Here is a 27415-nt window from a genome sequence, read left to right as displayed (position 1 = left end):
TTATCATCTATATAAGAACCATATCTATTATTTCCCATTATTTTTTTTTTTTGTAATCAGCAGTCTGAAATCAGCAGAGGTACTTAAAGACTCATTGAAACATCTAAAATTTGAACACTGACTTCTCCTCATAAGCTTTACAGCAGTCAACAGAGCAGAAAATTTACCTTTTTCCTGACTTGCTGGTCTTTGGAAGAATGGGCTTTCACATGCTTTCTCAAGGAACTTGGATCTGTGTATCGTTTAGTACATCCAGGAATCTGACATGCATAAGGTTTCTAAGTCAAAATGAAAAAGGATAAAGCAGCTGTTATATCACAGATTATTTTAACTCAAGATAATCCCTTTTGAGCCTTGGGATGCTGCAAACCACATTACTACAGAACACAAATGTTGCATATTACTACAAGCAGAATGCTCAGTAATTTATGAGAAAGAAGGAAAATAAGGCTTATAAGGAAGAAAACATAAAGAAAAGCTTTCATTATGGCACCTTTAATAATTACCTTTTTTATTTTTGTAATTAATACAATGAATATTGCTAGTTATACTTACAATTCTTGCACCCTCAGAGAAATCTTTGACTTAACCAGAATTTATGTTCTTTAGTGAATCAGGTAAAGAAACTGCAGTAAATGCCCAGATAGATTGTTTAGGATTATAGAAGAATCTGCTTCAGAAAAAGAGAACAAGAAAAATTGTTAGTTTACTACATTAAGAAGAGAGCAAGCAAAATCCAAAGCAAGTATTGAATACTGAAGTTTCAAAACTATTACACACAGGTCACTATTTCTAATACAATCCATGCCACTTTAGAAAGATACCAGTCCTATAACATCATTATAGTTTTCTTTAAACAAGCCAAATAAATGCTACTCACTAAATAAATACAAAGCTCAATAAATTTATTGTCTGTCTCCCTGAACACTAAGACGTCCACCATACAAACTACTATATGAACACTAGGTCCAATTGTCTGCTGTCTTAAAATTTAGCCATTTATATTTCACAAAGCATTTCCAAAAACAACTTGTAAAAATTATTAATTTACCGGCCATATAATGGACTATGCAAAATGGGTAATTTAAGTTTTGTGACAGCCATTCAAGTCAAATGGCATTGTTCTTGTTTTCATTCCTGGCTTCCGCCCTTTGGAAATTGCCTGTCTCTAACAGAACACTGTCTTTTATTATGCAGTGGAAGTTTTTAAACAAGTTTCAGCTGCGACTGAAATTTCACAAGCAGCAATTTGTTGGCATGAATATTTTTAGATTTACAAAATTATTCTTCCTTTCTTGACTTTCTGGTACATATTCCAGCATTAAGTTTAACTGAACATTTGTCAAGAGAGAGGCAGTTTTTATCACTGGTGGCTTCTGTATCTTCAGGTTCCCTGAGGCTCACCTAAGTCAGACAAAGTTACTGTCTCTACCTTCAGCAAAGACCATAGAGTCATGGCCTTTTCCTCAAACTAGTTTGGCCCGTCTTTGTCCATGCTTACATTACTGAATCACCCCGAAACTGCTTAAATAGCCTCATCAAACACTTCTCCCTCCTGTCTCTAAGGTCTACCTGCTGCCACCAAGCTGGAGGAAAGGAGCACCTGGTCTAATGTACAGGGGACTGCAATGGGACTTCTGCTTCCTTACAGTGTCCAAATGTGTCCTCTGGTGCTTGGCACGGTCACTGGAGTTGCTGAATGCTTTCTGGCAGCCAGGATGCTGACAAAGGTACGGTTTTTCACCTGTATGGCTCCGTAAGTGAATCTTGAGATTTTCTAGTCTGGAAAAGGCTTTCTTGCAACCTTCAAACTAGAAAAAGGAAAAAAAAAATATTTGAAAGGTAAGCAGAGACAGTGAACTACAACAATTAATGCCGAGCAGGAGGGCTTGCAGAGACTCCCAGCCTCCGTGGCTGGATGAGGAAAGAGATGAGGAAAGCCTAGCTTCTCAGTGTGGGTGCTGCTACAGAGTTTGAACCATTTAGACTATAAGAATGTATTTATCTTCTCTGCTAATGAATTAAGAAGCTATGTCCTACTCTCATTTTAAGGATGGGCCACTGAGACACAAAGAGACTAGTCAGCTCAAAGGATAGCACCACTCAGCACATCTGGGAAACACAGCTCTAGCTGAACCTCCTAACAGGACACAGGAAGCAAAACAGTTATTGTGGGGTTCTCAAGTCCTCTGCTAGCTAACCTTATCTCAGCTGTGGCCTTGTTTGGATATTAGCAACTGATCTGAACACAGGCATCTCTCAGTACCAAACTAGCCTACAGAGCAACAACAACATAATGAAGGGAAATGTCAGTCTGCTCTACTGTGCTTGTGGTAATGTAAAAAGCAAAATGATTTTTAAACTATTTCTTTATCTTTCTGCAGAAAGTAAATGTACGAGGTGCTAAAAATAATGAAAACCCATCAAAATAGGATTTAATCCCTATAGGCAGCCAATAATCGTGTTACAGTATTTCCACACCTAATCAAGTACCAATTCTGCAGAGAAATCTATATTTATATGAGTAGAAATCCTGTTCTCCATCTATCATGTTCCCATAGTAAACTTCATCTCAAAGGAAGGCAAAACACATCGGTTCTATTTGATAACAGGATTTTTATGTAATTTGATTTCAATTAGACTTGAATATTTATCAACATTAGTTAGCAGTATAGGATTTTTAATTCTATCAGTCAAGAAAAATTAATCTCACTAGTTTTAGCAGCTGCATATGTCACTGTACAACATCTAAAGCATCTGCTGCATAAAACGCAATTATATTCTGCAGTTCTTGTATACTTGCAAAAATAGTGCAAAAATACTAATGCATTAACAGAGCTGTCAAAAATATCCAATACTCACACAAAATTTTCCACCATTTTTCTTCCTCTTCATTTTACTCATGTGATAAGGAAGAGACCATTTTTCACTGATTTTGGAATAACACAAATCAATTTTATAATATATCATTCGGATATATCATAAACATGATATACATAATATGTTATATATAAAGTTTTTTTTACAAAAGCACAGGTAGGAAAACACGGACATAATTCTTATTTAACTTAGCATGCCTGCCTTAGAAATCTCTAAGACTCTAAAAAAAGAGAAAAAAAGGATATAAAATTTTCAACAGTTAAGCACTTCAGTTTCTTGGATTAATAAGAGACTTAAAACTTCAAAGAATAAAGTACAGGGAGAAAACAAAGAAAAAAAAAAACTTTCAGTCTCCCCAAACAAAATGGGGAAGCTGAATTTCTATGCAGAACTCCCTAGCGGTTTTTGATTAATTTCAGCAACAGAAAGAAATATACACTGACTGTTGCCCAGGGAAACATAGTATATAGGAGAAAGTACACATTGCCTATAAAATAATGATATTAAAATTAAGCTTATGAAAATAAAGCTTGGGAAAGGGAATGAGCCACTCACTATAAGTGCAGTTTTATCTTTCACATACATCAGTTTCTGAAAATTTCTCAACTCATGAAGCTTTTTTATTCATATCCCATCCATTTATTCAAAGTAAACCTACAGTGCTTTTCAGATTACCCAATTTTGATCTCTAAACATTAATTTAAACTCTCTCTCTCTTCCTTTCTCTTTCTCTCTCTCTCTATATATATATATATTAGTGTTGCCTCTATGTTTATGAAGGTTTGGTATGCAAACAAAATATTGTTGTAAGCATAAATATATCTTTACTTTTAAAGAATGGAGAAAGTATAAAAAAAATAAGGGCCAGAAGACTGATATAACAAATGGCCTTCAAAAAGCCCAGAATTTTTGACGCCTTAGGAATCTCTGTTTCTTAAGATAAAAGGAATGAAAATATATCCAGAATATAATTTTCTTTCCCTGATAACAAGATTTCAGTGGAAGCATTCCAGACAAGACATGACGATCTATGGGGAAAAAAGTCAGGTAGATGATAGATATATTTTGAAATGGAACATTTCATAGTTTCTCAGTTATTAACTGTGGTAGCATAGGAGGATGTAACGCCTTTATTAGAATTAGTTACTTAAGTACATGCCATGCATTTGGCATTCTGAAGCTGTTTAACACTTCTGGACATAATCCCGATTAAGCCACATTTTTTTTTAAATATGTGGAATTAATTGTGTAATGTTTTCCTATACTGAAATACAGAAATCACAGTTCCTGAACTTTTACTTTTATTGTTGCCTGCAAATTGAAAGTGTTAAAAAGCTCATAAAGAAAACTCCCTCTTGCCAGCAGCAACAGTTAATTGGCACAGTTCAGTGGCAGGCACAGTAAGTGCTGCAGCTGGGCACTAGATTGAGACAAAGGGATGGTTGCCTGAGCAAGGAAAGCCCAGGAATCCTGGAGGGAGCCCAGGCTCTAATGTTGTGGCTGACACCCGGGGACAGTCCCAGAAACAACCGTGGGAGTTTTAAATGGGGAGCATGGGAGCGCTGTGCACAGGAGTGCACAAGCAGGGGTGAGCTCATCAGAGGGGCAGGCTTGAACAGCTTGCGAGGGCAGTTTATGAAGGCAGGGCATGCAGGGAGGCTGCAGTCTCCGTGCTCAGAAGATAAGCTCAGTTGGTGAGAGGGAGCCCAGCCATGGTGTTCATCTGGCAAGTGGCTGCATCCTCTGCACCTGCCAGAAGGGATGCATCAGCCCAGACTGAGCTCCCAGGAAAGCACACAGCCGTCCAGGTCTCAGGCTGCATGGAGTGCAACCAGCTTGTGCTGGATACTGAGGGCAGCAAGGGCAATGGCTGCATAAGCTGCGAGCAGGTGGACTACTTCCTCAGCCTGGTAGCAAAACTGAAAAAGTAAGCAGAGAGGCCGAGGAGCATCATGGAGAGTAAGCTAGAGATAGACTGGTGGGACCACACCCTGAGCTCCAGGACACAGGAACAGCATCAACCACAGGAAAAAGCCGCGGATCAAAGGGATCTGGTATCTTCCCCCCATTAGGTTGTAGGCAGGGGCTAAAAAGGAAGTAGTGAGTGGAAGCATGTCTGCCGACGGGGCAAAAAACCAACTCTCTCCTTGCCCACACCTCCTCAGGTGTCTCCATAACAGATTTGAGGGTCTTGATGTGGAGGCAGGACCGGAGGAAAACATGGGGTACGATGCACCTACATCAGAGCAAGGGCCAAGACCGCAACGGCACACATGCCATATTACCACAACTGCCATGAAGACAGAAAGGAGAGTCATAGATATATGAGACTCTGTACTGAGGAGGCCAGAGGGTCCTATATGTCATGCAGACCCCACTCAGAGAATTCTGCTGCATTCCAGGTGCCTGGATAGGAATATTGCTAGGAAGCTTTCCAGCCTGGGGAGATCCTCAGACTACTACCCATTGCTGCTTCTCCATGTGGGTCCAGAGGAGGGATACAAAGATGATCAGAGAATTTCTTCACCATGAGAGTGGTGAGGCACTGGAACATGTTGCCCAAAGAATCTGTGGCTGCCCCACCCCTGGAGGTGTTCAAGGCCAGGTTGGATGGGGCCTTGGGCAGCCTGATCCGGTGGGAGGTGTCCTTGCCCATCACAGTGGGTTTGGAACTAGATGATCTTTAAGGTCCATTTGAACCCAAAGTATTCTATGATTGTATGACTCTCTGTACTTCCTAAACATAGGAGTTATTTTAAAACACATTAATTGGAGTGCCCATATGTTTAATTTATCTTATATGGATGATTGTCAAAACCAAGAAATAACATATTTATAATGAAAGGTAAAACGTCATAAAAAGCAAAAGCAGTGCTATGACTTCGTAACACTTGTGTTCTTATGAGTGCGCTGTTGATGTTTTTATACACAGAGATGTTGTTCAGTGTATTCCCAATCTGGTTTCTCTTTAATTTTACAGGGAGAAGGTGTTTTTATTTTTTAAATTTGACTTTGATAAACAGCAACCTTCCTATAATCCTCAAATTGCATCAGATGGCTTTCTGTGTGTCAAGAGCAGTGTCCACATAAAGTCTCATAAGAAATCTAGATAGTTCAGCAACAGCATATGTTTTATTCCTCAGTAAAACAGAATTCATGCTTCAAGCAAGAAACAGAGTAGACTGAGGCGCCTACAAAAGGCTGTGATATGGGGAAAAGATTGTCTGAGGTAAATCCAGACTACCTCAGAAGGTTAGCTGTGACCTGTGCTTGACAGAAAGATGAAGAACTGTCCAAATCTCTGTCAAGCTTGAGGAAATCAAACTCTATGTACACACCCAGGCTGTACTAATGAGGTGCTTCAAGAATGTTCCTATACAGCTGCAGAATACCCGTTTGTTTGGCTTGGCAACTTTTTCAGCCATGGCAAACTTTTGATGATGCAAAGAGAGAAGAAAGTGCACCCAGAAACCACGATACATATCAGAGGGGAGAAATTCCTCCCTGACTTTATAAGGTCAACAAGATAAGAAGCTTCACCCTAGCAAACATGCTTGCCATGAAGAAGTATCATACTAATCAACATCTCTACCTTCCATGCCTCTTCTTCATTAAACACAATGGATGCTACTTCTGGTCCAAGGACACATAACATCACAACAGTGTGGGATTTGGTCCTCCCCACTACACCTACACACACAGGAAAACCAGCAGTTTCACATATGTACAGTCCACATTAGACGCAGCCCTTCCTTTGCCAGCGAACCTATGGCTAATGCATATTAATCTATGACGGATTGCACATGACCACATAGATGCATACTCTAAAACTTTTCAAGCCATATTCTAAAAACAAACCAATGGTTTTGTTTTCCACTGATTATTTCTAACTACTTCGACATTTACCCGGCACACGAAATATAGTAGTAGTTTTACCAGTGCTTAGGCACTCAGATAGCATGACCTTTCTGAATCAAATCCTCTTTTTCAGTCATTCAAAGATCATGTTAGCCTTGTTTAAGTCATAGTGTTTTACAGAGAGTTTTCATTACAGTTGGTAATATTAGATTTCCACTCAGTCTCACTTTTTGCTAGGCAGAATTTCTTATCTTGTAAATACAAGCTATATGCCTTCATTCCTGTTTGCATTGCTCTGCATGTGGCTGTTTTACAGTGCATCTTTTTATAATACAGTAATTCAGCAAAGCCAATTAGATCATCTGTAACAGTGTGATATCCTCAGTATTTTTGGCTCTACTGGTTTCTGTTAAATGTGTAAAGCTTACTTACTTAGCACCACTACTTTGAGAACAAGTGAAGTACTCTTTATCTAATATGTGCCCTACTTATGGACGTTACTAAAAAACCCCATAAATCATAGAATTACACAATCATTTACATTGGAAAACACCCATAAGATCATTGAGAAAACTGAGAACTGCCAAGTTCAGCACTAAGCCATGTCCCTAAGCATCACAGCTACACATCTTTTAAATACCTTCAGGGATGGTGATTCAGTCATTTCCCTGGGCAGCCCTTTCAGTGAAGAAATTCTTCCTAATATGCAATCTAAACCTCGCCTGGCGCAACTTCTGCATGTGTCCTCTTGTCCTATCACTTGCAGTTTGGGAGAAGAGACTGACACCTTACTACATCCTCCCTTCAGGTAGTTGTAGAGATTTCCTTCCACATAAGATTCAAAAAGGTCACAAGGTTCAAACCTGAAAAGCCCTATAATAGTGAAAACTGTCTTTTTCAAAAAAAGAATCACAGGCAATTCACCAACAGTACTTTATATTGCCTTCTACACTGATCCCCGTCAGCACTGGAACAAAATTCAGCAGAAGACCTCCTTTGGGAACAGCACTATCTGCCTATAATTCTACATATCAATTACATTTAAAATCTATTCATTAACAAATTATTAATTGTTAACAAATTGTTAATGAATAATATTGGATTCTTTTAAGATATTCTATACTTATAATTTACAATTTTATTTAGGGTTTTTTTTCAGTAAAATATAAATACAGAAACATAGTACTAGTTTTCTACATTTTTTCTTCTTTCATCCCAGACTGTGGATGTAACAGATTGAAAACACACATTCCCTTGATTAGCTAATGGCTATGAGATAAGAAAATGAAAAAAGGAGGACTCTACAAAAGCTAAGAAGGACTCCAAGATGTTTCATGTAGCCTTCTGAGTCTTTGGAAACAGAGTGAGATAACTTGATTTGACACACTCTGGAAGTGTATAACTGGTATAAGTGTGCTTGCTTAAGGACAGAATAAAACAGTGCCTCTGCCTTATGCAGATGCATTGCCTGGACATTGACCTGAACCCATTCCCAACAGCCAGTTACTGTCTGAGACTGCTTTGACAGGCTACATAACTTGCTTAATCTAGTAACATTCATAAGCATGACAAAAGTTTTAAAAATCTAGACTTTGGAGAAACTTATGAGAATGCAAATACATGCCATTTCTGAATTTTAGGGAATGGAGTCACATGTGAATGCTTATATGCAAATGGAGGGAATTGTATCCCTAAAAAATTCAGAAGAAAAAACAAGTCCAGATTAGCACATATGTAACTCCCCAAACTAAATCTTTGAATTGTTCAGTATTCATGCAGGATTTAAAGAAGTTTTATTAGCAGGTACAGGGAAAATTAATTATTTAACAATGTTTTAAGTTTATCTGTCAATTAATTTTGAGTGCTCTGATATGCTGACCAGGTAGGTTCTACTGTGTCAGTACCAAGGCAGGTGGTATGACAAGGACAAAGTGTATTTTTCCAGCTTGGCATTTATCACACAGACAGATGTAAAAGCTGTTCTTTATATGGCTTTAAAACAAGAATGCATTTCAAGCATTAATTAATAGTCTTTTAAAAAGCATTTCCCTTCCTCAACAGCATTAGCAGGATGCTGCTCTGCAAGAGCTTTAAAAAAAATTGAAAGTAAGACCTCATAGGAAAACCTTTTAAATAGCTTTTTATTCCCCCAGACACTCCTGCATGGCAGTCTTGTGGATGACACATAATTAGTGTCAAACATCATTCAAACTGCTTACATCAGGTGCTCACCGACAAGGAAGCTGCATGCCACAGCTGAGATTTAAAAGCCCAAGTTCATTTTATTTAAAATATGTGCTGTGATTTTAACCCTTATAGTGTTTGAATGGGGAAAAATGTAACATTCAGAGCAGCCTTTCATTATAGTGCAACCACTTCTATCTGAACAGAATACATTTTGCAATTCAGTAATTGAATACTTCGGTGGATGTGCAGTGCTTATATAAGGCTATATTTTCCTCAAAGCTATGCAAAGCTGGGATTTGTTTTCTACTTTTAAGCTTATGAAATGATACAAAGTCTTGGAATTATTTGTTCCAGTAAATAATGACAGACTATGTTTATATATGTTGCACATGATTAAAGTAGATGCTTTTTTGCCCAACCACCCAATGACAATTTGGTCCAAAGCTTATTTAAGTCAATAGGTAATAACTGTCTCTTTTCCCTCTTAAAAAAAAAGAAGGTTCCCTCCACTGCTCTATCTTCACTTCAGGTATTTCTGCAGGATTTCATTAACATTTTAGGATACAGCATTACATAAGTATAAATTCAAACAAGAGATAATTATAGCCCATGACATAGCCTAAAGTAAATTACTTATCTTATTTGTACTTCCTACTTTAAGCTAAAGGGTATAAGATACTTAACAGAGGCACAAGAAAGTTCATAATCTGAGTCAGATATAAGATTTACAGCACTATACAGCGCATGTGTGTGTATGTGTGCATGCGTGTATGTGTGTTTGTGTAAGATTAATAAACTACATCCTAGTCTGATTTCAATTTTTCCGTACACACATCTCTTTGGATATATTTTCAGTCAGAAGAGCTACATAATGCTACTATAGCTGAAAGGCTCAATTAAATCAAGGGGAAAAATGGAGATATTAATGTAGAGTAAAAAATTAAACGTTGGCTAACACAGGAAATCCAATTTGTCTATTTTTCAGACATATACAGAAAAGATACTAGTTTCTAGCATTCTTTTGGAATAAAATCTACTTTATCAGTCACAGTGTACACACTTGGCTGAATATTTCCATATGTAGACAGATTACTTGAGCTTATCATTAAAATTTAATTTCAATCTCCTTTCCAAAGAGATCAGTATTCGCAGAGAACACTCAGGTGCCAGTTCTGATAAGACAAACAAGAACAGTGGATTAAGGATGCCACCAAATCACAGTAAAGGTAGAAGAGTAAAACAGGCAAGGAACTGTTCCCACCCACAACAGTCTTCTATTGTGTGAACTGTTTTTACAGATGGGTCTTTTTATTTATATGTTCTTTACAAATGTAACTCGCTTATTTCTCCTTTTCATTTCAACACCCTGGAGATGTTCATACTTCTCACATTTTAGAGATCTGTACCATACTGTATACTCTTACTGTCTAGGTAGCACATGCCTAAAGGCATCAAATACCTCAGCTGAAATGAAGCAAAGCATATCGAATGTTACTTATTCCCTGAAATAATGGTGTCAAGAGATTCTTTCACCGTGGAAGTGTCTCTTGTTTTCATTAGTTTTAGTAAGCATGGCCATTTCAGCCTTCGAAGCTATTTCTATTGCTATAGAGAAGGTAAATATTATGACAAGTCTCTTCAAAAGAAACTATTACTGAACATATCAACTGCTACCTACTCTAAAACCATATGGCACAGGAACCATTACAAAAAAAATGAACAATTTGGCAATTTTTTCACTGGTTCCTTTTGGAAGACAGTGCTCCTGAATTTTTCTGTTTTTTTTTTTTTCTCCTTTCTCTCTCTTCCTCCTTGGCTTTTCTAGACGTTTGTCTTTGATCCTCCTGTAACTGAGGTCACCAGCTGCATTCATGCAGCTTCCTCTAGTAAAAGTTGATACAGTTCTAAAACTGCTTACTGTTGAAACAACTACTATTATTGCTAAACCACAGAGAAAATATCTAGATTTGAATAGTTCTGCCTTCTAGTAAACTTGTAAGAACTAAATAAGCTTTCATCAAGTAAAAAAATCAGTTATTTCCTTGTAGGTATTTTAAGAAATACTTGCAAGACCACTAACTTCCCCATGAATACAAATTCAAACATGTAGCCACATCTCATTTCTGTAGTTCAGATCTCTACAGGACCTCACATCATAGATATGTTATAAATTGAGAGCACAGGCTTTCAAACATGAAGATGAGGGAGTGTAAATCACATTCTCACTGGGAAGACTCTGTTGCTCTAGAGCTTTTTGCTTTTTGTGAATTTTACAAAGGACTAAATTTGAATCTCTATTACACTAGGGGAAAAAATGGAAGAAAAGGTTAGGGAAACATAAAGATTAGGGAAACCATAGCACAAATGGGAAAGAAACATGAGGCTAGAGGGTTCTACCTCACCGAACTGTGTCCTCAAATTCAGATTACTCATGATTCATTCTACCTTAGAGGAAGAGAAAGAGAAATAGGAAAATTCTATTCTGTTCTATTCTATCATCTCCTCTCCTCTTCTATCCCATCCCATCCCATCCCATCTGTAAAACATAAACTGGGATGTAAAAATTCAAACAGACATGCAAGGTGTTCTACAAATCCTATTGATGTATTTCTTCTTACAGTTACTTGAAAATATATCACTTGACTGCCATTTTCACAGATGCCATTAGATTAGAGAGGAAAGCATTAAGACAATCCTCTAGACTACAGTATGAGTAAACTCTCACATTTATGGCAATAGCTCACAGCTGACATTGGAAAACATTTAGCACAGATTTTGACAGACCTGGGTATGAGGTTCTTTCTACCTCCAACCACAGAGCCACACAGACAGCTGTTAGCTGACATAAGCTGTCTTAATAAACTCCATTTATTATTTACAGAGCCAAAATTCATTTTTCTTACATATTTTTTTAATTGAAAAAAGCCATATGGATCACTACCAAGAGCAAAATAGGCAGCAAGAGATGCATTTTACTTTTTTCATAAGCACAGCATTTGCCTAGAGATAATATGTTGCGATACAGTAGGATATGTCCATAAAAATTAATTTTGTGTCCAAAGAAATGATGTGCGTAAGTTACAACGGAACAAAAAGTTTTAAGGGCTCCAATTCTGAAAAACTGACATTGATGTTAATTAAATGGCCTGCTTAAGGAGGTTTTATTAAAGAAAAAGCATAAGGCATAATTTAATTGGTTGCTTGTTTATGCAAAGTGCTGTTCAACTTGAATGCCTGAGTCAGAAAAGCACGATCCAAAAAGGAAGACAGCATAGGTATCTTCATAGCTATGACTGTCCACTACACCTGGATACTTGGCTGTCCTCCAACTTTGAATTTTGTTTTGGGAATAGAAGCAACACATACTATTTTTTTCTGTTGCTGATTCATAATACTTGCTCTCTGTCATGGTAACACTATCTCAGTGGTTTTTCATAGAAAATGTTAATCCTGACAATTTTACATAACAAGAATATGTTACCTAGTAACATTTCTAACTATTTGGAGTCATGTAAAGCATATAGAAGTTACACGCATGGCTATATTTATCAGTGAATATTTAGCATTTTCTAACACTTCAACTGGTTAATTTAGATTTACAGTTGTATGACATTCACTTGAATGCTCTGAGGCATCCAGGGGTATTTTAAAACCAGCCCTCATACCCCCAACTACATAGCTAGAAATAAATTTTAAAAAAGTATGAATTTCAGATCTTTTTAAAACTACTCTAAGTGAAAACCTTGCATTTTTCAAAAGAAACATGCTATTGCAAAATAAAATTTGAAGTCTTACACCGAAAATGTGAAAATCACGTTTAGACATTCCCCTTTGCTCTCTGAATAATTCAGCTGTGGGGATGTCAATTTTGACATTAATCTGTTTATCACTTTTGCAAGTCTTTAGCTGCATTTCCAAATGAATAAAAGTACTAATCAAAAATACTAGCTCAGAAACAGCAACAGCAATTATTACAGACAGCAAAGTGGGACATCGCTTGCCGAACTGTAATAAACACATTAGTTTTAAATCAGACTAATTAATGCTTTATTAGATAGTGTCCAGATTAGTATCTGCACAGCTACTGAAAAAATATGGAACAGAAAACTTGCCCAAATTACTACTCAGCAAAAAATGTAAGCAAATGAAAACAGAGGAAATGTGAATTCTTAAACAACCTTAACACGGCTATAGTACTGCCAGCCCATACTATAACAGTTCCATCATAACAACAAGGCCCCAGTTCTGCATTCTTTGAATATGTACCAGTTCCACAGATGTCAGTGGGAATTTGGGGTATACGAGGAATATAGAATTACTTTCTTAACCCTTAGGCCACAAAGACTGCTGCCTGAATGGATCTGCTGCACCTCTTAGGGCAGTACAGTAGGATTCTACTATTTAGTCTAAAACCCATACCAGGACTTTGCTTTTACACTCTTGTATGTAATAAGTAAATCAAACTAAACATCCAAAAGTTTAAAGTGAAATGTATTTTGAGCTGTTTTGCCATGTAACCTTACATCTTCTTCCCCATTTGTCCTCTGTTAAAGGGAAAATGAATAATACAACTCAGCATTTTAAATCCTACCTTTCCCTTGTCCTGAGCAGAGCTACTTACACAGCTGTCCTTTCAAGGCAAAGCACAGGACAATATTCACCTCACAGTTTAAAAGAAATGGACTGCTAAAAATGACAGGTGTGGAAAATAAGGCAAAAGAACTTGTACTGTAATCAGTGGGAGTCCATCACAATAGTAAATAGCCAGAGGATGCTTCTTTCTTAACCCACAAATTACCCATATGCAAATTTCCAGCAACATTCAAAATTAATTTCCCAGCTCATGAAAGATTTTCTATTCTTGCCTGCTCAGCACCCTCAGCTTTTTCCAATTAGGTTCTGTTTGTTTAGTTAAGATAAAAAAAACCCCAACTCTAAAGAGAGGATTAAAACCTGTATCTTATGGGGAAAGAACATAAATTAGAAAATCTTTTCAAATCTGGAGTATGCATTCTTTAATCTTCTGCCCTGCTGGGAAACGTAATAAGAGAAAAGACAGAGTAGAGCACTTTTACTTCATTTGATTTGTTCAGCTGAAAATGTGCTTTTGACTCTCTGGAACTAAATCTCAAAATTCACGACAACTCAGACAATATTCTCACATCTTATAAGCCTGTGAATTGTAAAGAGAGCTGGGAAAGCTTACAGAAAGCCACCTGGTGAGCAAGCTCTCCAAATCCAAAAGGGCAAGACAGACAACCATATGCATGTGAAACAAGCAAGCTGTGACTGTAAGAAGATGGTAACAAGAGTTTAGGTGCTGGCAACACAGTTCTTCACTGCAGGGTGGCCTCAGAAGGAAAATAATTTTCAAAATTGCCAGCAGATTTGACAGATAGGTATGAGTTAGTGAGCAATGAGAAAACCAATAGAAAAGGCCAGAGGTTGGTAAGGGTAAAGTGTAGGTTACCATTTACTATTTCTTTGCAGTAGAATTAACTGAAATTTAATTACTATGCTGAAATGAAAGTTAAGAAAATCTGGTGGAAAAAAAAAAACCAAAACAGAAGCCAAAGGATAATCTTAAAAGCAGAAGGAGGTACCTTCTTTTTAGGATAGGAAATCACTGTGCCCTTGAAGATTCTTGCTGTGATCCCCAGCCAGTGAAAACAACACCAAGAGAAAACTTTAGAAGTTATCTTCCTCCTTTTGGTGCAATGTACCAGAGTGCAAAGAAGCAGTGTGTACAAATACATACAAAAGGAAAGAAAACAAGGCTGCTGTTCCTCCCTTCCCCCCTCCTTCTTAATGTCAGAAAAGAGTAAGCAAGCAGTGTGATCTTCAGATAATGGTGAGAGTTTGCAGCTTTCTGACGTCCCATTCAATGTCACGAAAGCTTATCTCTTAATTCCAACAAACTGGGTTCATGCTGCATCACCTGCCACTCAACTTACGCATTCAACAAAACTTAGCCTCTTGCAGGAATTCCTCACAGCAGATACGAGATTCAGGCAAGCTCTGCTCACAGTAACATTTTGAGCTTGCATTAGGCAATGGCTGCAGTTAGGACAAACTGAAGTCACTGCGCTCTGAGTGTCACCACTGAGTTAAGTCCAATGCCTGAGATAACAGTGTGATGCAGAATCTGGGAGTACATTAGAGCTGGGTTCTGGTTTGGAAGCAGGCAGGACCACAACTAACTCCACAGGTGTGTCTGAGTACCAGAAAAGGGACTAGGAGTTCAAAGCAAAGGCTGAGTGCACAGGACATGACTTGAAGTACTAAGCAAGGCATGGAGCTGAACCACACCCAACAAAGCTGCTGGTACTTACTGGTTGTAAAACTGCGATTGGGACACTATTTTTTTTTTCTAAGAAGTTCAGGAATCAACAGCTTCTGCCTAAGGGCAATGGTCACAGCCATTCTTTTCTCACTCACTACAGGGTTTTTCCTCCTGCTCACAGGCTTTGCAAAAAGGTTCCAGTTCCCAAAAGCAGAAGATAAGGGAGCTCCTGGGAAATGAGGTATGACAGGGATGCAGGAAGAAGACTACTAAATAATTCGGAAATAAACCAGTTCCTCTGCTGTATAGCACAGATCCTCCAACGCACCTAGCAATGCATTTCTTTCTTCTGAATGTATAAATAGATGAGTCTCTTATACATCTTACATACAATGGTTTTCAACATGCAACTGGAGCTTAAGGTAGTATTAATCTTAAGTGATCATTATAGGGCAAGAGCAAGAAAGAGTAAATGGAGGAAATCAGTACTAAACGTAGGGTGTTAATGGAATAAACCCAAGCTTTGATGAAGCTAATAATTTTGTTCCTATCATGCAACAGATGTCATTTTTGAGGGAAGCCTTGAAGGGTTTACAGATTAATGACTGAGACTACTTTTTACTGCTCAGGGTTACACCCAAAAAGAATGACCCCCAGAATACCTGCAGGATCAGAGGCACAAGTAAGAGAAGAGCTGTGCCACTTTCTGAGTGCAAGGGTAAGAAACTTCAAATTTCAAAATTCAAAAAAGAAACTTCAAATTTCAAAAAAGAAAATTTAAAGGATGACTCAGTAAATAACTATCCTTAGACTATACCACTACTATACAAAGTTAAGGGCTTTTTTCTCCCCTTGTTAGAGACTGCATTCTTTTTAGAATGTATTTCTCTTTGGCAACTTAACATTTACGTCATTCACTGTGAATCACTACAGCATTCAACAGTCCTTGAAATGAAAAGTTCTGCACTTTGAAAAAATGTCTTAAGAGCAGCTACAACATACATTAGAGCTATTCTTGCACCGTTGGCCAGTTTGGGGTTTTTTAACTGCTAATGAACACTTTATTTTATATTTTAAAGGTCTGTACCATTAATACAAAGACAGAAAACAAACAAAAAAACCCCAACAGATAAGCAAACAACACTAAGTGTAACTGAAAACGAAGAGCAGATGAAGCTTACTTGAGCTAACAGAAACAAAAGACTAACTCTGAGTCTGGATTTATGCCCACCTGCTAATCAAATGCAACAGTAAAAGTACATGTTGATGCACACCACAAAACCAGCTGAAAATACAGCAGAATTGCGTTTTCAACTGGGTTTGTGGTGTGCATCAACTTTTGGACAGGTGTCCAAATGGAGGGTCAGCAAATCTGGCGTCTATATTATATTCTAAGGCAGACTGGTAAATCTGATAGGATTTATTCTTGAGAGCTTCCTTTCAAGCCCTGTTTATCTTCAGATAATAACTTCTTTTAAAGTGTGCGAGAAGGAGGGAATGATGAATGAGGGGAAAATTAGCATGGCTTCAGAGACCAGGAAGAATCAAAAAACTGAAGTGAAAGGGTGATCTCAGGATGTACACCAGTGGCACTATGAAAAACAACTGTGACATCTGTGTTCTTTATTTCCCTTCATATCCTATGCACCAATAAAGCATTCAAACTGGAGTGGTTTACCTGTGAAGATCCCCTGAGTGTCAGATCTCAGATATGACTCAAGGAATGCTCAGTAGAAGTTCTGGCTGTATTGCACTGGAAACTTTTATTTCCTCTAGAAAACTGAACATTTGCAGAAAATGTGAGAGTTTAATTTATTTGTTTTTATTTTCACCGTTAGTTAGAGAGGGAATAAGATGTCAGCAATGAATTAGTATAATGGTAATGATAATAATTTTGGTAAGAAGATGATGCTATAGATTTTTTTCCTTCATTAGTGTTTACTCCTAATTTCTCCTAATAAGGCCCCACAACTAATCACCTTTGCTAGTCCTGCTATCAGAGACATTTTGATGCTTATTAACAGCCAATACTGTCATTCCAAAGCCAATATACATGAAGGGATCCTGATGTCAAGGCTATGCCCCTATAGTAATTATATTCTCTTTATGAAAACTATGTATAGATCAATCATTAAACACACTCCATTAAATGCATGCCACTTGTTACTCTGTTATTTACATTACTTCAGTACTTGACTTTGGTTGCTTTGTCTTACAGCCTGAAAACCTGGGGAAAACCTAAGTCATCTTCATATAGCTAATCCAACATACATACTTGTATATATACACAATTACCTGAAACGTTGCAAGCCACTATTGTCAATAAAGGTCTAAAGGACTCTTGAAAAGATTTTGCTTTGATTTCTGCTTCAACTTACAGTACAAAAACTGCTTGAAAGGCTCAATTGTTGCCTTCAGTGTCCTGATGTCCCACCAAACAAAACTGAATTGATTGAAATACAGCCTGTTGATGCTTTTGTGTCTCTATAGAAGCTGATGGCAACCTTCCACTTCTTTCACTGAATGGCGTAATTGGTCTGCCAGAGAGGATTTGGGATTTTAACATGTTCCCCGTTTGGCTGAGCTAACCAATTATTCTGCAGTTGCTATCAAGGCAGCCGACTTTCCTTCATTGGAGTTGTTAAGCTTGTCAAAACTAATTTGTCATCACAACTGGTGACCCTCATTGCCTCTGACAGCAGTACAAGTGTCAAGCTAAACAGGCCTTTCCATTACAAGAAAGTAAATGACTGATCAGAGCCCACCAAGCACCCTGACTGTATGCCACAGGTCTGGCCTTCTGACCCCACGAGAGGTGGAAACAGCACTAGCTAAATGACAAGGGGTCACCAAACAACACAACTAATCATTTTGCAGAGTAAGTTTAAAAAGCCTCAAACAGCTAAAGTGAAAGGACACTTGAAATAGGTACGTCAGCTACAATGATGATGATAAAGTTTTGGGTATTTTTCTTTTTGATTAAAAAGAGATTATTAAAGTCACTCATTCTAAAACAAAATTTTATTAATCAAGTTATTAGCTGACCCAGATTATGTTTTCAGAAAGCTGAACAGACACATCAGCTGGCAGTGGAGCACTTTGAGTCCAACCTATCATATCATTACTGCATTTTCCTCAATGAAATCTTGACCACCCAAGTAATATCTGAATCAGGGCAGAGGCAGGTTTTTCATCTGACATAGTAATAACCACAAAGTACTTATCCATTCATACATAACTGGGGTATATAAAATCTCTGCGTACACCTAGAATTTGCTTCACTGAAAGTACAGGATGTAAAAGTCTTATAATGGAGTTAATCCCTACTAATTGTCCCTATCACTATATTATTTTGGTGACAAATAATTCATAACCTGATCTTAATCTTTCCTTCACTGTTGCAATTATATTCAGTTTAATGGGGTAACCTAGAATTAGCACCCTCTCCTCAGTTGCTACAGGGTATTTTACAGAGAATAAACTTGCTAAAATAAGGGAGAACTTTCAGAGAAACACTTTCTCTCAGCATATTCCTAACTATGGAAAGCACCAGTTCTGGAAGGGCTTTAATTTCCAATACTCTGAGAGGTCCTGTTTGGTTCAATTAAGATTACTAGTACTGTCATAACCGCACCCAGGAATAAAAATCTTTGCACTGTCAGGACCTTCACTCTTGTATGCTACACTGCAACACAAGAAAAGTTCTGAAAATACAGTGACAGCAAGAGATGTTTGGTTTTCCCCCTAGAAGCTTTCAAATGTGATCATCTTTTCTCCATACATTATGTAAATAAGTATTTTTCTGAGCCTTTGAAAAGTTACCTCTTTAATGAAAACAGGTAGATGCAATTCACCTCAGCAAAGAGGTGAGAAAATGACCATTGTAGGGGTTTTTTTGGCTATGTGAATTACACATTATTTAAACAATGTGGAGAGGTGGTTCATCAGCAGTATAACGACTTTGAACACAACTGTTCCAATTTAAGAATGGAAAACTAAAGAAGGAAGAGGAAAAGAGACAAAGAAGAAATAAATGGAGAACACTACTGCACAGAATCCAAGGATTTTGTTGAGTCCTAATGATGTCATTCAGTATTTAATCTCCAGTGACAAGAAGCTTTTTTCCTCTCCTTCCAGCAAGAAAGCAAATTCAACTTTAACAAAGCCATGTATTTGAAGCCAAGATTGGATATGAATCTTAAGTTGTTCCCCAGCCTTCTCTATCCCTTCCCCCTGGACACAGAGAGTAGCCACAAGTTAAAAAATATGCTTAGAAAGCCACATAAATATTTTGAGCTTGTTTTTAACTTATATTTAGGATGGGGGTCTTACAAAAGGGTATTGACAGAAAAATAAATAATGGCAGTAGTCACCATGGTATGAGTAATTGGGGAACTGCCAAATATTGCTACTTGCCAAGCACCACAAATGAAAGCTTTTAAAAATATGCACATTCTTTGACTAGCATCTTTTGTTGTTAAAATCAAGCATGGGTGAACCAATCAGAATAAGGCAAAGTGAAAGTAAGAGTAAAAAAAGAAATGGCTGTGGCAGTCTTCATATTCTCTAACTACTAATCACTTCTAGAGGGAGACATTCCTCATTTAAAACAAACTGCATCATTTCTTTATGCTTTTATTTCATGAAACAGCATTGACATTAAGTGTTGGTACATGCTGAGAAAGGGGAAAGTTATTTTTTACCTTTTGTTTTACTTAATGATTAGCATTCACAGGCAGCCAGATAAACTGTAGCTCTCATGTGATGTCTATCAAAATTGTGCAAAGTCAATGTGTTCAGATGAGCCTAGCTCCTAGTTTACATCTGCAAAGCTTAATTCTGAACCTTTTATGATTGTCTACTGTAGGCATGAAAGATTTCACTGTGGTGCGTATGCTGGGACAATTAGCCGATACTTTGGCATACCCGTGATATTAGCAGCAAGCACAGAGCAAACAGCCGGGGTTCTCATGCTTGCTGCCTTGTTGAGACCTTGGAATCTTTTCTAAGACCCATGAGTTAAAAAGGAAAGAGTGCATTAGATGGAAAACATGAAGATAAGGGCCACATCTCTGGTAAATAGTGGGTTGCACTCTATCCCTGTAACTGCGGGATTCTTACAGGTGGAAATTCACTGGAGTAGCTGTCACTGAATAAAGAAACACTATATAAGGTTTGCATCCTCTCAATAAGGTTGATCCTTCTTGTTGCCTCATTGATGGGGTCTACGCCCTAATCACTACAGTCTACTAGCAGCCAAAAGCAGTCAAAGTTCAATGCAAGAATAATGGCTAAGTGCATATGAACTGTTCCACAAAGGCTCCAAGATAGGAAAGGAGCTCCATAAGCTGCAAAGCAGATTTTTTTTTTTTAAGAATTCTCATAGGAAGGCACAGAAAAGGAAAAAAAAAGTCAGTACAGTTTTTATTTTCTGTAAAATAAAGAACAATACTCACTAAATGCAGATTCTTACTATTCTAAGCATAATTTACCTTATATCATCAATTGGTGTTCGGGATTGACAACAGATATCAGAAAGACAAGGAAAAGAAGCACCACGCAAAAGATGCACAATAAACCATCTTCATTGCAATAATTCTGTCATCTTTTCATAACTCCTCTAATGTGCCCAGAAGACATAACCGCCCCAGTATCCAACAGGAAGGAATCAGAATTGCTCAGATTACTGTCATGATTTTAACCAGAAATCTAGCACCCATGACTCCTGAAGGCACAGAGAGAGTACCTTATCCAGTGTGGCGTGGGAGTTGGTACAAGGATTTATGCAGATTTCTAATCACACAGACGAAGGAACATGCATTGCTCTCTCTGCTTCAGCGGCTGAAGGATCAAAATTCACAATAATTAACCTAAAGTTTACAAAAATATTGGAAAATTACTTGAAAAATCTTTATCAGACCAAAGAAAACACTACCTGGGGAGCAGCTGAGTTTTAGTTTCTTGAGCAGAAAGACAGAAAAAAACATGGGAGAAATAATGAGTCGTGGGTAGAGTACTCAAAAGCCTTGTATCTACTCCCAGAGAATTACACTTAGGAAAATCTATGGAATCTAACTTGAATTTATGCAGTGATGCTGGGAGGAAAACCAAGCAGAATTCCTATTAGCATCTGCAAAATATCCTGTGTGAAAAAAGCTGTTTAGAAATAAAAACTGGGAACAATAATTTATACTCAGTACTTAAGAATGACAAGTATAGCCAGCCAGGGAGTAGCACTGATGTGCTACTAACATGCTGCTGTAGCCTATGCCAGGGTTTTACTTGGTTTATTAAACTTGGTTACTGTTGTTTTCCAAGCAGAGATGGATTTCTACTACCATTACTAATTGTGAAGAGTGCTGGTGTATTTTTGGGAAAGACTGAAGAAAACACTTAAGAAACTCCTACTGCAACTAAAGCCAAAACAAAACATTGCCAGAAAACATGATATGCTTACTTCAGACTGGATCAAACCCTATCATTTTAGTCCTGATTTTAAAAATTCTCTTGGCTGATTGGAAGAAAAGTACGAACATGTGTTTGAAATTCTGTTAAAACACAATAAATGTTATTATCAAGCTTGAGAGTGTGTTTCTGCTACTAAAACCTATTCTGGATGCTTTGCATTTTCCATGACTGAGTACAAACTGATTTATTGTTAAACTTCATATGTTGTTAGGATGCAAATTCCTAGATAATTATCATTACTCATAGAATCACAGAATCATAGAATCACCAGGTTGGAAGAGACCCACCGGATCATCGAGTCCAACCATTCCTATCAAACACTAAACCATATCCCTTAGCACCTCGTCCACCCATGCCTTAAACACCTCCAGGGAAGATGAATCAACCACCTTCCTGGGCAGCCTGTTCCAGTTCCCAATGACCCTTTCTGTGAAGAATTTTTTCCTAATGTCCAGCCTAAACCTCCCCTGGCAGAGCTTGAGGCCATTCCCTCTTGTCCTGTCCCCCGTCACTTGGGAGAAGAGGCCAGCACCCTCCTCTCTACAACCTCCTTTCAGGTAGTTATAGAGAGCAATGAGGTCTCCCCTCAGCCTCCTCTTCTCCAGGCTAAACAACCCCAGCTCTCTCAGCCGTTCCTCACAAGGCCTGTTCTCCAGCCCCCTCACCAGCTTTGTTGCTCTTCTCTGGACTCGCTCCAGAGCCTCAACATCCTTCTTGTGGTGAGGGGCCCAGAACTGAACACAGGATTCAAGGAGTGGTCTCACCAGTGCCGAGTACAGAGGGAGAATAACCTCCCTGGACCTGCTGGCCATGCCGTTTCTGACACAAGCCAAGATGCCATTGGCCTTCTTGGCCACCTGGGCACACTGCTGGCTCATGTTCAGTCGGCTGTCAACCAACACCCCCAGGTCCTTCTCCTCCAGGCAGCTTTCTAGCCAGACTTCTCCTAGTCTGTAGCACTGCACAGGGTTGTTGTGCCCCAAGTGCAGGACCCGGCATTTGGCCTTGTTAAACCTCATGCCATTGGTCTCTGCCCAGCGGTCCAGCCTGTTCAGATCCCCTTGCAGAGCCTCCCTACCCTCCAGCAGATCGACGCTTCCACCCAGCTTAGTGTCATCCAAAAACTAGCTAAGGGTGCCCTCAATGCCTTCATCCAGGTCATTGATAAAGACATTGTACAGGGCTGGACCCAGCACTGAGCCTTGGGGAACCCTACTTGTCACTGGCCTCCAGCTACAGTTAACTCCATTTCCCACCACTCTCTGGGCCCAGCCATCCATCCAGTTTTCCACCCAGGAGAGTGTGCGCCTGTCCAGGCCAGAGGCTGACAGTTTCTGAAGCAGAATGCTGTGAGAAACTGTGTCAAACGCTTTACTGAAGTCCAGGAAGACCACGTCCACAGCCTTTCCCTCATCCAGCAGCCGAGTCACAAATATAAGTCGAGTCAAGTGTAAGTCACAGATATGAATTAGTGAAAGCTAAAAATGATAAACAGTGTTACTCAAAAACCAGACTAAAAACCTAGAAAATTCAGTGTTAAGGGCACAAGCAGCAAAATAACTTGAATCACATACAAATAAAAGCAAAACTTAGTGAACATGACCTCACACAACTAAACATCTCAGAAGCTTTTGAGACATACAAGTATGCTGGGAGGCACAGTCTCTTACTCAATTGAAAAATAAATACTGAGGAAACACAGAAGAGGTCACAGACTTCTCCACGAAATAACAGTGAATGGAAAGAGAACTTCCTTAATTTTCCAGAATCTTCTAGAAGCTTCATAGATTAATGAGTGTTCAAGATAAATCTCTGTGAACTTTGACTGCAGGTAGCTAATCTGAAGTCAGACTAGCCTCTTTCTCAAGAACATCACTTTTCTTCAAGGTATCAGTTACCTAAGAGAATATAATCTTGACCCTCACATGGTCTTGCAATCAAAATACTTAAAAGTTCATAACAATAACAATAAGCTTCCAGCACAAAATGTTTTTGACTTCTAGCACATATTATGCATGTAAGCCTAGAGAAATTAATAGGGATACCTTATTCAATGGCAGTTTAACTCTCATTTCAGCCATCAGTGAAAAATGAGGTTTAGTTGTTTTAATGGGATAGAATATGTGTGTTATTTAGACTCATGTTCATAACATGATTCATACTTGATATCAGAAAATAGAAGGGTTCTGTAAAAAATGGGGGGGGGGAGGTGCTTGGCAGTTCAAAAAGAAATATGTCTTAAGTCATGTTGTATGATCAATTCTGTTGATAATATGCTCCTGGAAAAAGTACTGGTGATGCTATCTTCTGTGTGAATTGGTATAGACTGTCTGATTCTACTGCTCTCCTGTTTCTTGCTTGCTTGCTTTGAGAATTTTATTCTCACTTTCCTGTAACTGGCTTCCAGGAAATCAGTTTATTAAATACCACAGTGGTGACAGTGAATTTCAGTAAGTACTATGAGATTACTCCATGGACTGTCATCAGCCTCCTTGCTCAGCCAACAGCCAAGTCTGAGGCTGAATAGCTAAAGCAGGTTCATCATGTTGCTGCATATACTGTCTATAGACCCAGGTTTGCCATCATACTACATGCTGTACAAACAGGGTAGCTAATTGTCCCTGCAAGTACTTGCAATAAACAAAATAAACTCTAAGGGAAAGGGTATAAGGAATGAAAAATATCACTGTTGCAAACATGTCAATGTAATGATTTTCATTTAAGGAAAAAGCTTCAGTGAGGGGATAAATGAAAGAGAAACAAAAGTAAAAGGAGGAGGCAAAGAATATAAAGGAGCAACAATGGAGGTAAAGAAAGGAAGACTCAAAGAAACTCTTGATTTATGCACAACAGAGAAAATCCAAGGAAAATCCTCTGTGAACAGATTACTATTTTTAACTATTTCAGCAGATGATTCTACCATGTTGTCCATCTGAATGCAACTTATTCCTGAACCAGATTTGTTTAAATTGTTTCCTAATTGTGATTTGGAGAAAAGCTGTTCCCAAATTTTGCGTCTTCATAGTGCCGATACACGTTCACTGCATGAGTTTGGTTTAGATTACAAAACTGAAGCAAAGCCAATCCTTTCTGAGCCATGGTTTATCGCCAATGGTCAACACTGAGGTGGAAGACCCAGAGAAGATTTATCTGGAGAACTCCCAGGCCTCTGATATCAGATTTCTAAGTTCCAAACCCTGGGAGGTGTTCACATCCAATGCCTTTTATAAAGTATCATCACAGATACGCCAAACCAGACGTGCTGCCTACAGTTTGGAGGTCTGACTTGGTGTTCACCAATATTGTTTGACAGCACCTCTGTAAATCTTTAAAACAGCAGATAAACAAGAATTATATTAAGAGATGGGATAGTCAAGAAAAGTAAAACAACCCACTCCCAAATTGTTCAATAGATTCCTGGGCGGATTGATGAAGCTTAAACAAGCAAACAAACAAAACCTACGACAATTAAGGATAAATTATCATCAAGATCCCAATAAATTGTCTTCCAAAGAATCAACACTAAAGTCCCATGCATTTTAATATACTACAAAAGCATAACACTTCTATACTATGTATATGTATGCCATCAGCACGGGCATATGTATGAATAGGGAATAACCACAACTTTAAAGTTCACAGACAAGAATCATCTCAGTCATAAAGAACACGTGACCTTCTGCAGGGCTCCAATTTTACCATTTCTGACTAAGGTCTAGATGCAAGTAATTTTGGAGCTGAACAACTGAGATCTCAGTCCTTAAAAGTCTTTCTTCTTTGTCACAAAACTAAACAATGTTCATCTGATTTGTGCCTTGGAATGAAAACATAACTTTGAACAGATTCTCTATATATACCTGAGGAGTTACAGGACGTATTTTTTTTTTTTACATGCTCTGACCATGAGCATTTTGTTATGCAGACTCTGTTATCACTCTTGGAATTATCATTTAAAGAGAGTCCTTATGCTCCTGGAGAGAGAAAATTAGTGTTCTTAATGGTATTCCTGCCATGAAATACTCACTCATATTCCTTATTGTGATTCTCATAATTTTAAGTGACTTGCTAAGTTGCATTTTTCCTTTCTGCTAACATATTGCACATGAAAGAAACAGCTTTGTGAACACTGTAATGTCCAAAATATGTGGCTGATAACAAAACCAATTTATCATGCAGATCTTATCAAGTCACAGTAATGTTTATATTGTAAATTTTCCAAAATAATTTTTTAGGGTAATTTGTATGACCTTTTTATAAAATGTTATTGTTATATGTCAGTATCATACGTCAGTACTGAGTTCTTTAAGGAAATGAGTTTTGTTATTTTTTGGTCTGAACGTACGGAATCCTTGAGAGTGTCTTAACTTCTGTAGTCATGCTCAGCAAGAAAGCTTCACAGACTTGCAGTTTATTTCCTGTGTTGTTAGTATGATAGTGTAAGGAGTTCATACATCACAGACTCTTCTTCATTTCAGAGTATAACTGAGACAAAGTGAAAGAGAGAAGTTTCCCTTCTGGCATATTTATAAAACACTCGTGGAAAAAGAGGATCAATATAAATGCAAGTTAGGGTGCAAACCTTAGGGTGAATGGAATACTATCTTCATGGATGTAAAAAGTCAGTGGTACAGGTCTAACTTTGGTAAAAACATCCTACATTTGGACATTATAATTTAGCAGAATCAGTCCTGGAATGATTATAAGAACAGACCATGAGAGCGATGCCAAACATACGGAAGGTTAATCAAGACTAAGATAAAAGAACGAAGCTGATGCCAGATATATAAGAACAAACATGATTAAAAGACCAGGTGTTCTGAACAAGTCACACTGGATAGTGAATCTTGAGTGTGTGTACCTGAAAGGACGTTGTAGAGAGGAGGATGCTGGCCTCTTCTCCCAAGTGACAGGGGACAGGACAAGAGGTAATGGCCTCAAGCTCCGCCAGGGGAGGTTTAGGCTAGACATTAGGAAAAAATTCTTTACAGAAAGGGTCATTAGGCACTGGAACAGGCTGCCCAGGGAGGTGGTTGAGTCACCTTCCCTGGAGGTGTTTAAGGCACGGGTGGATGAGGTGCTGAGGGATATGGTTTAGGGTTTGATAGGAACGGTTGGACTCGATGATCCGGTGGGTCTCTTCCAACCTGGTTATTCTGTGATTCTGTGATTCTGTGAGAAAGTCAGGCTGGGAAAACCCACCTGGGAATGTGTGGAGTGAGGATGTGAGTGAAAACAGTCACAAGTGTGACATCTTCTGTAATACTAAAGGATTTACTGCATTCTTCTTTTACAGTGTCTTTTTCAGAATAAAGACTACGTTTTCTTTTGTCCCTGTGGGCCCCTCCCAATCAGTATAAAACTGATTCAGGAAATAATAAAAAAAATTAAATCATAAAAAAGCTTCAGGCAGCTGCAGAATTTCTTTTCTGGAGAGACTTTGCTGATGTTACATTGTATGCGTAAGTTTGAAGTACTGTAGGCATCAAGTTTGGATTCACAACACTGCTGGCATTCCTAGAATCTCTACAGTCACTACCCAAAGACAGCCAAGAATGCTTTAGCCCTAATACTAATCTGCTTCAGTGCCATCAGCCGAAATGCATGGCTTTTCCTTTTAAGTCCTATGCTGAGGGTGCCTTTGTGTTTCATATTTTTAATGTCTATAAAATTAAAAAATACCAACTGCATTCTTCAGCTTAATTTTATTAATGACACAAATAGACAAATTAACATCTTATT

General features: G+C 38.2%; 1 protein-coding gene across 1 annotated transcript in view; it reads right to left on the bottom strand.

The window, feature by feature from the left end:
• The window catches only part of GLIS3 (GLIS family zinc finger 3), a 144823-nt gene that overhangs the window by 36154 nt on the left and 81254 nt on the right, over nt 1-27415 (bottom strand). Inside the window, 2 exon segments of the mRNA XM_069880357.1 lie at nt 168-278; nt 1650-1811. Coding sequence (XP_069736458.1) covers nt 168-278; nt 1650-1811 — 273 coding nt within the window.

This window comes from Phaenicophaeus curvirostris, chromosome Z (genome assembly GCF_032191515.1).
Source record: "Phaenicophaeus curvirostris isolate KB17595 chromosome Z, BPBGC_Pcur_1.0, whole genome shotgun sequence".
Lineage (NCBI taxonomy): Eukaryota > Metazoa > Chordata > Aves > Cuculiformes > Cuculidae > Phaenicophaeus > Phaenicophaeus curvirostris.
This window is presented reverse-complemented; position numbering and strand designations above follow the sequence as displayed.